The 13,492-nt window shown below is 38.7% G+C and overlaps 1 protein-coding gene across 1 annotated transcript in view; it reads right to left on the reverse strand.

Annotated features, from left to right (window-relative positions):
• The window catches only part of FAM135B (family with sequence similarity 135 member B), a 120,180-nt gene that overhangs the window by 2,140 nt on the left and 104,548 nt on the right, over positions 1-13,492 (reverse strand). The window contains exons 11-17 of the mRNA XM_042869670.1: positions 10,806-10,960; positions 7,675-9,739; positions 6,075-6,241; positions 4,750-4,841; positions 1,495-1,592; positions 1,046-1,197; positions 516-626 (exon numbers count right to left, since the gene is read on the reverse strand). Coding sequence (XP_042725604.1) covers positions 516-626; positions 1,046-1,197; positions 1,495-1,592; positions 4,750-4,841; positions 6,075-6,241; positions 7,675-9,739; positions 10,806-10,960 — 2,840 coding nt within the window. The remainder of the gene's footprint in view (positions 1-515; positions 627-1,045; positions 1,198-1,494; positions 1,593-4,749; positions 4,842-6,074; positions 6,242-7,674; positions 9,740-10,805; positions 10,961-13,492) is intronic.

The following is a 13,492-nucleotide window of genomic DNA, read 5'->3' on the forward strand; positions in this document are numbered from 1 at the left end:
AAAAAAAAAAAAAAAAAAAAAAAAAAAAAAAAAAAAAAAGCAAGAACTGTCTTGGTTTCAAACAGTGATTGATTAGAATCTTCACCTTGCAAATATGGATAAAATTTGCTCTTCATCTCACAGCATCTATTTCTTAGAGATAAGAGATATTAAATTTTAAAAATAATAAAAAAGAAGAAAAAATGATTTGCATCTATTAAAATGAATTAAATGATTGTGGCCTGTTATTTCTTGCTTGAAGAATATGAAATTAGGTGCAGGCTTGCTTCATCATGGAGGCTTTAATTGGGCACTAACTGTTTGGCAACTATATTCATTTAAAACTGTGCAGAAAAAAAGGCACAAATAAAACAGATATTAATATTAGAAAGAGTTATCCTTCTCAAAAGCCAAAACATTTAAAGAAAGATCAGTAATAGCATACATATTTTTTAATCCTTGTAGGAGATGGCAATCTAGCAGAATCCTTTGGAATAACTCCCAACATCTGCACAATTACATTAAGCCTCACTCACCTGTTTTTTGGCTGAGCTGGTAAAGGAAACACTTGCGCAGATCTGCATTGTCCCTGAAGGTCAACTGCAAAAGTGACCCTGATTTTTTCAATTTCTGCATGAGCCATAGACCTGCAATGGAAATTTGACTATATTTTTACCTTTTTGCTAATTATCAACAAAAGGGATTAAAGATATGTGCCTTTAATAATAAACTCAAAGTGAATTCAGTAAGGTTAGCACTTTAACTACTTATTTTATGTCTTTGTTTCCTCTTGAATTGTTAATAAACAATGAGAAAAGTCTAGGTGTCTCATTTGGACTGTCCAGTGTTGTGGCAACTTAAACATCCAGGAAGGCTAAACATTGAGACATTCAGCTCTCACACTACTATGTTTTCTTCAGCTTTGGAAATGCCTCTATTTACTGTCAGTATAAAGAGAAGTGGAACAACACAGAGGAAGCAAGTTCTTCTTTCGTTGCTTTACACCTATGGATTTTCCAAGAAGCAGTCTTAGACATGCAGTAGGTGCCCTCCCATTAACTCTTACCTGTACTAACCAAAGTACTGTTGTTGTAAAGGGTTCCAAGGTGAGGCCCAGAGAGGGACAGGAAGGTATGCAACTTGTTGAGGTAATAGCGAAACCTGGGGCGAGTTAGTACAGATCGGATGATGACATTACCAAGGGAATGCCCAATAAAACTGTTGGGAAAGACAGAATAATATAAATACAAAAAAACATACATATGATATTTAAATTAAGTATAAGGGAAACATAAACTGCTCTCAATTGGCCTCTATCTGGGCATTTAGTACCACCATTTAGCTGTCATTTTATATTTTGTTCAGCTTCACTACTCTCTACCACCTATTACAATGTAAAAATTCAGCTCACTGACCTCAATGGCTTTTGACATAGGACAGTTTTGGAAAAGCTAATTTCACTGAACGATGCTCACAGCCACAGATAGCTACAGACAATTCAGTAAGAATGCTTACCTTATCCGGGATATGGAGAGGTTATACAACTGAATATGCTGGATAATTTCATCCAACAATCGGTCGGTCATTGTATCAAAATCAGCAAAAGTATCAGTCTGGTGAAAAAAGGTTTGAGAAAGTGAATAAAAAACTACTGCAGTGTACATATATCCCAGGCTATTGTCATTTTCAAAATAAATCATAAGCAGAAAAGCAATAACTATTCTAAATTTTCTATATGAATGCTCAGTGGGGTCAGAATTTTTCTCATTCTCCTGACCTTCTAAAAATTTAAGCTCTTTGAAAACAATCATGAAATTTCACTTTCAGTTTATTACAAAAATATTCCAGGCAACATTGCAAACTTACTCAAGTATTTCTCACATCATCAGGAACAACTGGTTACTATCGATCACATGGCTGTTTGTACAGCCCATGTGGAAATTCACTGTCTTCACTGAGCTCTCAGGTGAGGTAAGGCAAAATCTTTTGTCAGAGTTTAATTGACCCTATATTGTGTTCCTAGCTTCAGACATAAAACGTGAGTATTAAATTTTGAACAAGATCAATCCTACACTTCCTGTACTTTTCCTGACACTGTAGAAGACAGTATTTTAAGGGGTTAAAATCACTGTGGTTGCTTCTGTTTTCTCCAATGACGTTGCCTCTACATTAGGCATGATAATATTAACCTGGGCCTATACTTTATTAATAGTAAGTCTAACAATATCAGGCTGAGTGATTTCTCCTTCTCTGGAAATATTCATAACCTGCCTGAATGTCTACCTGTGTAGCCTGCTGTAGGGGACCTGCTTTGCAGGAGGCTTGGACTCGATGATCTCTAGAGGTCCCTTCAAAACCCTACAATTATGTGATTCTGTGATTTCTGATTCATAATTAAGGCTTGAAGTGGCCTCACTTAATAGTGGTGAGAATTGCTAATGCTCAGCCTCTGAGCCATATTCTACACAACAAAATAAAAGCTTTTGATATTTAGAATTGAACAGATTACTATGATAAAATAATTTACATAATATAGAAGTTTGGTTCTGAAATTAATGCTTCCTATCTTATTATGTTGGCCCACAATATCAGAGGCAGATGTTGGTGATACGGTAGTAGAGGTTGACCCTTCCAGCCAATGTTCTGCTACATTTTATTGCTGAGACAAATGGCAGCAGAGAGGCAGTCTGATAAAATGGGGCCTGACGTGGAAGTAAGTGTCTATGAAGCACTGATTTCCTTCATGTGGAAAATATGGCACCCACTGATATTCATGGATGCTTACTGATTGTTTATGGAGAATAAACAGTGGATGTGAACACAGTGAGTCGGTGGGTGCTATGTTTCAGAAGTGGTGACAGCAGATCACCTCTGCTGTTGCACATTTTTGTAGGCACAGTATGCAGGCTTCTGTTCATCGCTGGTGAAAATGCATAGCTATGCTGGTGATTATAAAGAAAAATACTGTTTTGTACCTGAGAATTTGGTCTATCAAATAGTGTAATCGTGTTCTTTGTATCTGTTATAGTTTCCATGAAAATAAATAGGAAGCATTACTTTCAGAGCAATCTACATGCGTTACACATACATGGCTGATGTGGGTGATAAGGATGTGATCACAAAATTATTATGTCATTTAATAAATGTTGTGTGAATGTTGTGTGTTTGTTATTCAACAATATCAGTAAGAGAATGAGTGCCAGAGAGAGAGACAATTTGTTGATGCCAACAATAGTGGCAATTGTGATACAAAAAAAAAACCAAAACAACAACAGTATATTGTTTGATCTACACATTTACAGGCAAATCTTATTCAGAACTGTGTCATCTGGCAAATCAACAGGACTCTAAATCAAATAACTAACAAGTTGCCACAGAAACAATCATCAAATATTGGAACAGCTATTCAGAGCAAACATATCTAGTAATTAATGCTTTTGTGACACAACCCATCTTGCTAATTGCAGCTCTGGCAAAAGAAAACATGAGCATATTCACTTTGCAATACTGCATTAAAATAAAAGTTTACATAAACTACAAACAGTCCACTAACCTCCTGCCTGTTTGTTTAGTCTGCATTGTTAATTACTGATTTCTTCTCAGGCTCATCATCCCAAATCTTTCAGGTTGTTTAAAAGTGGAAAAATACCAGCTTGGACATTAATCACAACTAAAACACATCAAAAGTCATATTTCACCAGGTTATATATCTATCCTTCAGTATCTTCAGTATCTCAGCCTGACTGAGCTTGTCAATTAGAGGACTGCCTAAAAAAGGTGGCTTGCCTTCTACTCTCTTAAGGAAAATTCAGCTAAACATTTGATTTTGTGGATCATTTTCAGAATGGTTCCCAGAGAAGGGAAAAAAGGTGACTGGATACTTTAAAGAATCAATTATAATTTAAATAAAAAAAAAAAAAAAGCCAAAACCCATTCTATTTCCAGTGCTATAGGAACTTTCTCATCTTTCCACACTATAGGATTGAAAGTTCCAATTATGACCTCAGGATAATGGTAAGTAGAGGTTCTGTAAGAGCTAGTGAGATGTTCATTGAAGGTGGCAAATTCATAGACCAACACCAACTACTCACTTGTAAATATAAAAGCTATTGAGTAAAGGGTGGAAAGTTCTGACTCAAGATTATGAACTGATTTTAAATCATAATAATGTTTCTGATTCAGCACTGGAAATCCTTATCTTATGAATAAGTGTAGGCCTCTGTTTCATAAATATGAGTTCACTGCAAAGAAGAGTGTTGAATTCATTTTTGTTGCTCTGCTTGGACTGGCAGTGAATTTTCCTGAAAGACATTTCTTTATCATTTAAGAATATAAATCTCACAAAAATTCTAACAGGTGAAATAATGGTTGATGCACCAAAAGAAGCGGACAACACCTTCTGGATATATTTTACATCCTCCAGAGAATTTAACATCATTAAACATGCTGCTTTCTGTTGGTGTTGTGTCACTCAGCATCCAACAGGCAGAGGTTGAAAGGTTTCAAACTCACAAGACAAATCAATTTTCTTTGTGTAAGTTCTAGTCTTTTAAGTAATAACCTAATTGCTTTTGACCTCGATGCTCTAGATATTTCCAAATGGGTTCAATCTAACCATTTTACACAAGAACAGGTATTTGAGCTCAATCCTACTAAAACTCATTGAATTCCCCAGTTCTACTGCTTAATCCAGCTTGTGAAAGCCTTCCTGAAGCAACACCAACAGCTTGTAGGAGATCTAATGGAAGACAAAATTTAGCTCTGTACTACCTGATTTCTTTCAGACATTAGGAAGTCCAGTTTTCCACTAGGGAGTCCCAGTTCTATAAAAGTCTTTACCAGCCGTAGATCTGCACTGTTACCTAGAAATGAATGACACTTTATAAGATGTAATTTGACAGAAAAAAAATAATTGAGACTTGATTCAATACGTTTGTCTTCTAATACACCTTTGCACCAGGAAGCTCTTGCTAAGTGCTGCCATGACAGCTTACCACACCATAGGATCATGCATTGAAACAATGGGAGAGAAAGAATGTTGACATCTGTGCAAGGAAGGCTGGACCTCACCTTCTGCTTTTGGGCATTACATGAGCTGCACAGTATGGAGGACAGGGCAAAGATTGAGCTCAGAATAACTTAGTCCCCTATTTTCTAACCAGGTAGATAAGACAAGGGGTCGTGAAAAGGCAGATATCTGTCCCTTCCAGTTTGCACCAAGTGATAATACCAGGTGCACCATAGACCTTCAGGGGTCATTTGCACCTGTGGTTTGGGTATAAGGATGGATAATCACATGCAGAATAGCCTGCCTCTCTATACTTGCAATTAGACCTGGTTCTGAAATGCGGTCTTATAACATTTTGGAAGATGACCAAAATGCTCCAATTTCATACTAGACTAGGGGTATTCTGCTATTTTGCTGGAAAAGTATGCACTTTTATGAGAAACACATTACTGCCATTGGGATATTAAATGGCAAAAAATGCCTGAATAAGACAGGAAGAATTTCACACTTCTGAGGCTCGGTCCCTCCTTCTTTGTAGTCTCAAGATTAACACCTTCACCTAGCCCACTGAAACCAATAACTTTAAGGAAAGTATCAACTTTAGCATATCCATTTTCAGCTTAAAAAGTATCCATTCAAAATATTCCATGTCAGCCTTCCACTGCAGTGAATATGGATTATTCTTCAACATTCTAAAGCCAGCAAAAATCTTTCCTACAACATTGGTATACTTTGTTAAATAATGTTTTCATCCTGGTGGCGTAAACAACCAGATAAACAACTGGCTAAACAACCAGATATCTCCAAAAAAACATGAAGAGTTACTGTAATATACTGTACATTGACTGGAAGGACTGACGTAATTTGGTGCAGAATTCTGCCTAAACAGACAAAAATATGCTGCGGTACTCATTTGTTAAATACTTAATATTCTCCTAGAATTTCTTTATTATAATAACGTAAAAGCTAAACTCTATGATAAATGTTTTCGTTAGACTCTGTTCTTTCACACTTCCTGTAGATCTGCATTTTTCACTGTTCACATTCTGCTTACACCAGAATGACTCTTGCACACAGCAGGTCTTACCATCCAATCCATGGACACAGACAACCAGGTGAATTCCATCTTCCAAATTTTCTTCCTCTTCCTCTGGTGGAAAATATGGGATATCAGAAGCTAGTACAGATAAGTCACTGTACAGAAATCCTTCAATCTTCATTTCTTTTTTAAATTTTTCTTTGGCCTGATAAAAACTGGAGAATACATTAATTAATCACAGTAGAACTGGGTATTCAACAGCCAACTCTCAAACTAGAAATGACAAGGTTCTATTCTGACCGGGAGAAATCAGGATGTAGAGAAGATAATAGGCTAAGAAAGAGCAGGGGGAAAAAAGAGTCTGTTCTCCAGGTACCCTGAATGTCCATTCTCCCATTTTCTAGTTTCAGAAACTGAAGCTAATGCCCTACAACCCAGCTGTGATCCCCTTTCATTGCTTAGTTAATTGTTAAAATTAAGCAGAAAAGAAAAACAAGCTATGGCACTACAATTATATAGGATCAATACTCATGTCTGGGTAACCATGACTTCATAATGATGGGCAAAATGTTGAAGACTATATGCACACCCAAATCTCACTCATTTCCACAAGGTTTAAGGACCTAAATTCTCTGAAGATCTTGGGTATCTCTGTGTTTCTGTGTCTCCTTGTCATGGTTCTATGTTTTTTTTGTTTTTGTTTTTTATTTTTTGGGTTTCAGTATTCCACATCAAAACATCATGTAGTGTACGGGGCATTAAAGTGTCACTGCCCCAATTCCAAGTACCTATCCCTGTACATTACAGCAGTCATGGGATCTGACCCTTCCGGGGGGGGGGGGGGCCCCACTCTCTTGCTGCCTGGCAGTGGGTGCTGGAGGGTGCTTTCCTAGCTGTTCCAAGCTTTTCAGGTTTGACTCGGTCCCGGGAACTCTCTTATCTTGTCTGATTTATTAATCTCAATTTCAATTAAATTGTATATATTGTGTTATCTTGTATTCCAATATTATAGTAAAATAAGTTTTCCTCCATAGATTGTTGCCGCTGCTCTTTTCCTCCCTTCCTTCCTTCCCATTTTGTGGGACTGGGGTGGGGGGGGAGGGCAGAGGCCTGTCGCCCCTGTCACAGACATAGATTGATCTAGTCAACTCCGTGACACTCCTGTCTGCTTAGACTATTTATTATGTATAAATCATATGTCTATTTGGATTACTTAGACTGTAATTTCTCAGGTAGCAACTGTCTCTGAATACAAGTTTTCATTATCACAGAATCATTAAGGTTGGAAAAGACCTTTAAGATCTCTAGTCCAACTGGTCACGTACTACCAATATTGCCCGCTAAACCATGTCCATAACTATTACATCAATCTTTTCTTTAAATACGTCCAGGGAAAGTGACTCTACCATCTCCCTGGGCAACCTGTTCCAATACCTCACCACTCTTTCTGAGAAGAACTTCTTCCCAATATCTGATCTGAACATCCCCTGGCACAAATTGAGGCCATTACCTCATGTCCTATTGCTGTTTCCTGATAGAAAAGGCTGATATTCCCCTCGCCACAACCCATTTCCATATTAGGGCCCTGAACTTTTTCAAGGTGTCATGACATGACAGCAACATTGATTAATTAATCAGACATTCTTACTTCAGCATCCTTTCATTGGCCTCTTCATCCACCTCATTTGAATGGGAAGAAACAGCTCCAAAAGAGCCCAGAGGCTGACGTGTGATGGGAAATGCAGCCTGCTTTGCAGAGATGCCAACCATCGCAGGGGTCTCTTTGAGCACAGAAGAAAAGGGAAGACATGTGGCCGTACAAGAGACAGAGAGGTTAACTACATCAACAGCCTTTCTGCTTTCCAGTGCTACCCCATCCATTGTAACCGAGTGAAACCCAGTGCCATTAGCTACAAGTTTCTGCCCTTGGTTGTCAAGTTCCTGAGGATATTTGTCCTGGCAGGATTCTGCAGCAGGATCTGCTGAGGCAGGTGAGTCGTTGAGCTCAATTTCCTGTAACCCCTGCATTTCTGCATACACCAGCAGGCTCTCATCAGCAAGAAAGCTATTGCATTCTCCTTGCATTGAGCCAAATTCTGTTGAAGTCTCTGAAGGACCTGAAACAGGATTACAAATATGTGGTACCAGCTTTATGCTTTGTGAGAAACTGTCCTCTCCTGTTTTTCTCACATTGATGTACAAGTCTTGTTCTATTTTTAAGCTGTCCGGCTTAGATGTATCCTTTGGATCTGTAATGTACTTATCAAACTTGCCTATACTTTTGTCCAAGTAATTATTAGCCCTTGGTGTTTTTAAGCTGCACTCATCGTTGTTCTCCAGTGATTGACATTCAGAGTCATTATCTCTGAGAGGATTACATGCAGGTGGTTTTGCACATTCCAAACTACAGTAAGTCTCTGAGAAATCTTCCTTTGCCTCCTCCTTTTGTAGTTCTAGGTTGTCATTACTGTTTTTGGCAGAGAGTTTGGGAGGTCCTCTTGGTTCTGGTTGCCCACTTTCAGTGGTGAGCTGACACACAGAAAAATCCATCATTAGTTGACCATCTCCATTCTCTGTTTCCCTGCAGCTTTTTAAATATCCTCCTGAGTCTCGTGAGGTTGCTTCAATGCGTTTAGATATGTCCACCTCCTCCAAAGGCTCCTCTGGGCTACTGATCTGAGGAGCTGAGACAGATTTAGTCAGTTTGGTAAGCTCCACTTCTCTCTCTTCTTCCTCAAAGGGCAAAGAACTAATGGATGTGAGAGACGCTTGTATCCCGCTGGGCAGGCTGGTATTGCTTTCTGTGTGCCCACCCTCCAGGGAATTCCGGTGGATGGCATGTCTCCGCACCAAGTGGTGCAGGATCTCTCGATCACTGGGCAGTTCCAGAGCCCGGCTCCGAGCATCGGACCATGCCACGGAACTTGGTTCACTTTCGATGCCCGAATCTGATATAATAGAGGAGGATCTCTTTATGACCCCTGACATCAGGGTAAATTCTTCACACTCCTCAGTTCGTTGCTCCTTCGTGAACAACTTCACCTCCAAGCTGTGAGAGGGCAAAGCTTTCAAAACAGGCTGCAGAGGCTTGCTATCTGCATCTGGTGTTCTTTCAAGCCTGATGAATTCACTCAATTCAAGCTCAGAACTGAAATTATTCTCAGGATGACCAGATTCAGCCATTTTATGTATTTCAGTCCTGCCTTCCAAGCCATCAGTTCCACATGCTCCGCACTCAATCTGAGCACTGACAATCAACATGGGCTCACTTTTATGGGCACCCTTATTGCTAGATTTCTTCTCTTCAGTGGTAATAGCCACTGAATGCCTATTGTCTTTTAATAAAACTTCCTTGCATGTTTTAGACTCCTCTGATATGCATTCTGTATTGCTTAGCTCTGAGACAGAAGTAGTTTCCTTACTTGAAACATAAATGTTTTCAGGTATCCTTTGGCCTTCTTTGTTCGCTGTACATACCTGAGATGTGGAGTGCTGGTTTATACCCTTGGCTGCGAAAGCAGCACCTTTGGAATCACTATACAAGCAAGGATTCCCGTTTATCCTGTCTGTGTGTATTAGCAAAGTACCTTTCCCAAAGTCTCCTTTCATTTCTACAGTGTCATTATTTGATGCAAGATTTTCCTTCTCGTGTATTGTATCAGTTTGAGTATTGGCAAGAGCCTCAAAATCTGGGAAAGTATCCAAATTCTGGTCTGAAAGAAAGAAAGAAAAAAAAAGAATTTGTATCTGCAACTTCCACTCAGCACAGTATACTACCCCAGTATGATATGGGACTTGGAACAGTGATTGTAAGGCCTAGAAAAGTATGTATAATTATACTATATAAATTATCTCTACATTAGAAATATATTACAAATGCAAATGCCAGAGTTCATTTAACTGGTATTATAATCAGTAAACAAGTTAAAATTAGGCCAAAAATACAGAATTGTACAGAGGGAACTATATTTTATTGATAATATCTAAACTGCTAGTTTCTAGCACTGATAAACCAACCAGAACTGGCACTTTACGTTCCTACTGTTGTACCACATTATATGTAGTGTTGATCTTGCTTGTGAATTAGCTTATTACACAGTTTAATGGCTTAAACATTAGTAATTATGACTGTAAAAATTGAGGTAATTTGATAGCTCTGGAAGAGTGGAAATTCTGAATAACAAGCCATATTTACTGGACCATGGTCACTTATGGTATTAATATGTATTACCTCTCTGCTAATCTTAATAGTTGCTTAAAAAGAAAAAGGAAGCAAAGACTAAAAGGTTGTACTTCAGCGTTGCAGAACTAAATATTTTCTTAATGAAAAATCTTAATAAAAAATCACCTAGGCACTCCAGGGGAAATTATTTTTAAGAAAAGCAATACTGCCTTTTGGGGACAGTGTTGGTCTTCATAGAAATTGTAAGGCTTTTAGTTCTGACTTTTCTTAACACTAGATGTCACTCTGGGTATGAAATTTGTTGCGCTGTTTGTTACCGTAACAAAAATCCAATTTTTTTTCTTTCTGTATTTTGCTTCCAGCCCTTTCAACTAAACATTGTGTTAAATGAAAAAAAGTGTGAAGTTACAGTAAATAATCTAAAGTCCAATATTAAAAAAATAATAATATGACTTCAGCTCTATTTTGTAGAGGATTATGCTCTCATCCTAGGAAGAGCCAGTTCAAGATAGGTGAGATCAAATACCTTGGGCTAGGAAAGTCAACTTCTCCAGTCCAGCTGTCTCATGAAGCTGTACTCGGGGTGTTTCACTCACCTTTGCAAGGCAAATCCATGTACCTATCTTCAAAAATAACAGGAAGCGTGTTCCAGTCACCATCGATGTCTAGGCATTCTGCTGGCAGCGGGGGCATGCTGGTAAAGTACTCTGAATTACGAATTTCTGTAGAAATCTGCGCATGACTTTGGATCCTGGCAGCAAAATGCAAAAGAAATTGAGTGTTTGAATGTTTAACGTGCTGTTTATCAGTCACTCCTGCAAGCCAGGCAGCAAAGGCAGTTAATAATAGTGCTTTTCAATTGATATCATTGTGGACTATAAGCTTTTTAGAATGGACAGGCAAGGTAGGAAAAGTTGAGGGGTTGCCTTCCAAATCAAGAAGTAGATGGACTGCAAGGAGATCCCTCTGAGAAACAGCCAGGAACAGGTTGAGAGCATGGGGGTTAAGATTAGGGATGAGACCAATAAAGGACAACTGGTGGTCAGGGTCTACTACAGGCAAACTGATCAAGGGGAGCCTGTTGTCAAGTTCTTCTTGCTTCAGCTGCAAGAAGTGCTGTTCTCACAGGCTTTTGTCCTGATGAAGAATTACAACCACTCAGATATCTACTGAGAAAACAACACAGTGAGCTGCAAGCCATCCAAGAGACTCCTGGAGTTCATTGATGATAACTTTCTGGATTGGGTATTGGACAGACTGACCAAGCACAGGTGAAGTGTTACTGGATCTGGTGCTCACAAATGCAGAGGGGATAGTTAAAGGCATTAAGACTGGAGGCAGCCTGAGCTTGAGCAACCATGCCTTGGCTGAGTTTGTGATCCTGAGGGGTGTGGGCCTGGCAAAGAATGGAGTCAGGACTGCATTTTGTCAATTTTTCAGATTATCAATGGTAGGAGGCAGGTAATCACCATGTGCTAGTTAACTAGAAGAAACATTCTTCATATGAAGAATTACTCAGATAAAAGATTTGTAATTCAGTTGATCTGCCCTCATGCCAGCATGGAAAATTCCTAACATCCAGACAAAAAAAAAATTGTGCAAGCCATCATATGGGCTTCTTTGGAACACAATTGGTGTTGACCATCATTGCTCTTACCAGATATTTTTTCCTCAGAGATAAGCGAGTCACTGGTTGCTAAAACGTGACTCAGGGAAAAGTCACAAACATCTAAATGCTCATTCCTGTTTGCATTAATATCTGGGTATTTGGAATTGAAACTTAGCACCATAATTAAGTTCTTATTGACACTAATAAATAGCACCAGCATTTATACTAAAGGCAATATGTAAAAATTATAAACGTTCTCTGAGACCAGTTTCTGGAACAAGAAAAATGAATCATTAATACCAATAATTTTCTCTGTGAAGTATTGGGAGACTGTGCCACCTGCCATCTTGTGTGTTACCCAGTCCATTTGAAATGGTATTTCTTGTTGTACTTGAGTAGTAAAATACTGCCATGCATGTAGGCATGGCCTAACACAGGTCAGGCTGGACAGGGCTCTGAGAAACCTGATGTATCTGTAGATGTCCCTGTCTATTGCAGGGAATTTGGATCAGATGGTCTCTAAAAATCTCTTCCAACTCAAATAATTATATGATTCTGTGATTCAAGGGACTTACAACAACATTATGGGAGGCAAAAACAATTTTTTTCTGGCAACAAGAAAGACAGAATTGGGGAAAAACTATGTTCATATTTCATAGAATCATAGAATCACCAAGGTTGGAAAAGACCTAAAAGATCATCCAGTCCAACCGTTCACCTATTACCAATACCAATATTTGAAGTGTTTGTATAGTATCTGGCACACTGAGAGTTGACTTCATATGGAACCTCTCTGAACCCAATTAAAACTCCCTGCTGGCACTCCCAGTAATAATACTCTGGCAGCCTTTCTACCAGAGAATTATTTTGCTTTGCTAATTGCACCACATAGCCCAACCAAAAAGAAAACAGGATTCTGACATGAAGCCTGTATAGACCAATTAATGAAATTTACTGCAATTGACCAATATTTAGCATTTGCTATATTATTTTATTTTTTGTACTCTCTCACCTCGATAGTCACTGAGGAAAAATTATGCTTATCTACAGGAAAGGTTTAGCTCTATGGTTGTTTGGAGAAATAAAAGCACTTCATGCAATTAGGCTTCCCCCTGTGCAGGGTTGTGTTTGCTTAGATAAGGCCATGAATGATATTTGCCCTAACAACAGGGTCCTGACATGGGGCTTTTCTTGTACACATCTCACTTAAAACATGACTTAATGAGGACTAAGCGATCATAGTTGGGCCCTTGCAGCCATGACTCTGCTCTAATTTGGCAGAACAAGGTAGCCTTGTATAACCAGTTCACTGATGAAGCCACACAGCTTTCCTCCAGTACCAAATAGGTCTTAATGTTTCTAGTGATAGCTCTGAGAAGGTCATGTTCTACTTTGCTCTTGGTTGGAAACAAATGTCTCACTTTAGCCCTGTCATCATGACAGGATTGGCCATCATGGCCTTTTAGCCATTTCTGAAAGGTTTCTGTTTCAGTAATGCTGTAGTCCTCCCATGTTCATGCAGATATCATCTGGACATCCCTCACTGTTTTAAAATTCAAATCTGCAGAGCTTTCCTTGAACTCTGCCTTCAGAGTTTGAGTCATGAGCATTACCCATGCTGTGCATTTGGCTTTTTAGGCAGTAAGAGGTGTCAAGCAGAAGGAAGTAATTATC

This window comes from Lagopus leucura, unplaced genomic scaffold, assembly GCF_019238085.1.
Source record: "Lagopus leucura isolate 7727_CA_CO unplaced genomic scaffold, USGS_WTPT01 Super-Scaffold_100002, whole genome shotgun sequence".
Lineage (NCBI taxonomy): Eukaryota > Metazoa > Chordata > Aves > Galliformes > Phasianidae > Lagopus > Lagopus leucura.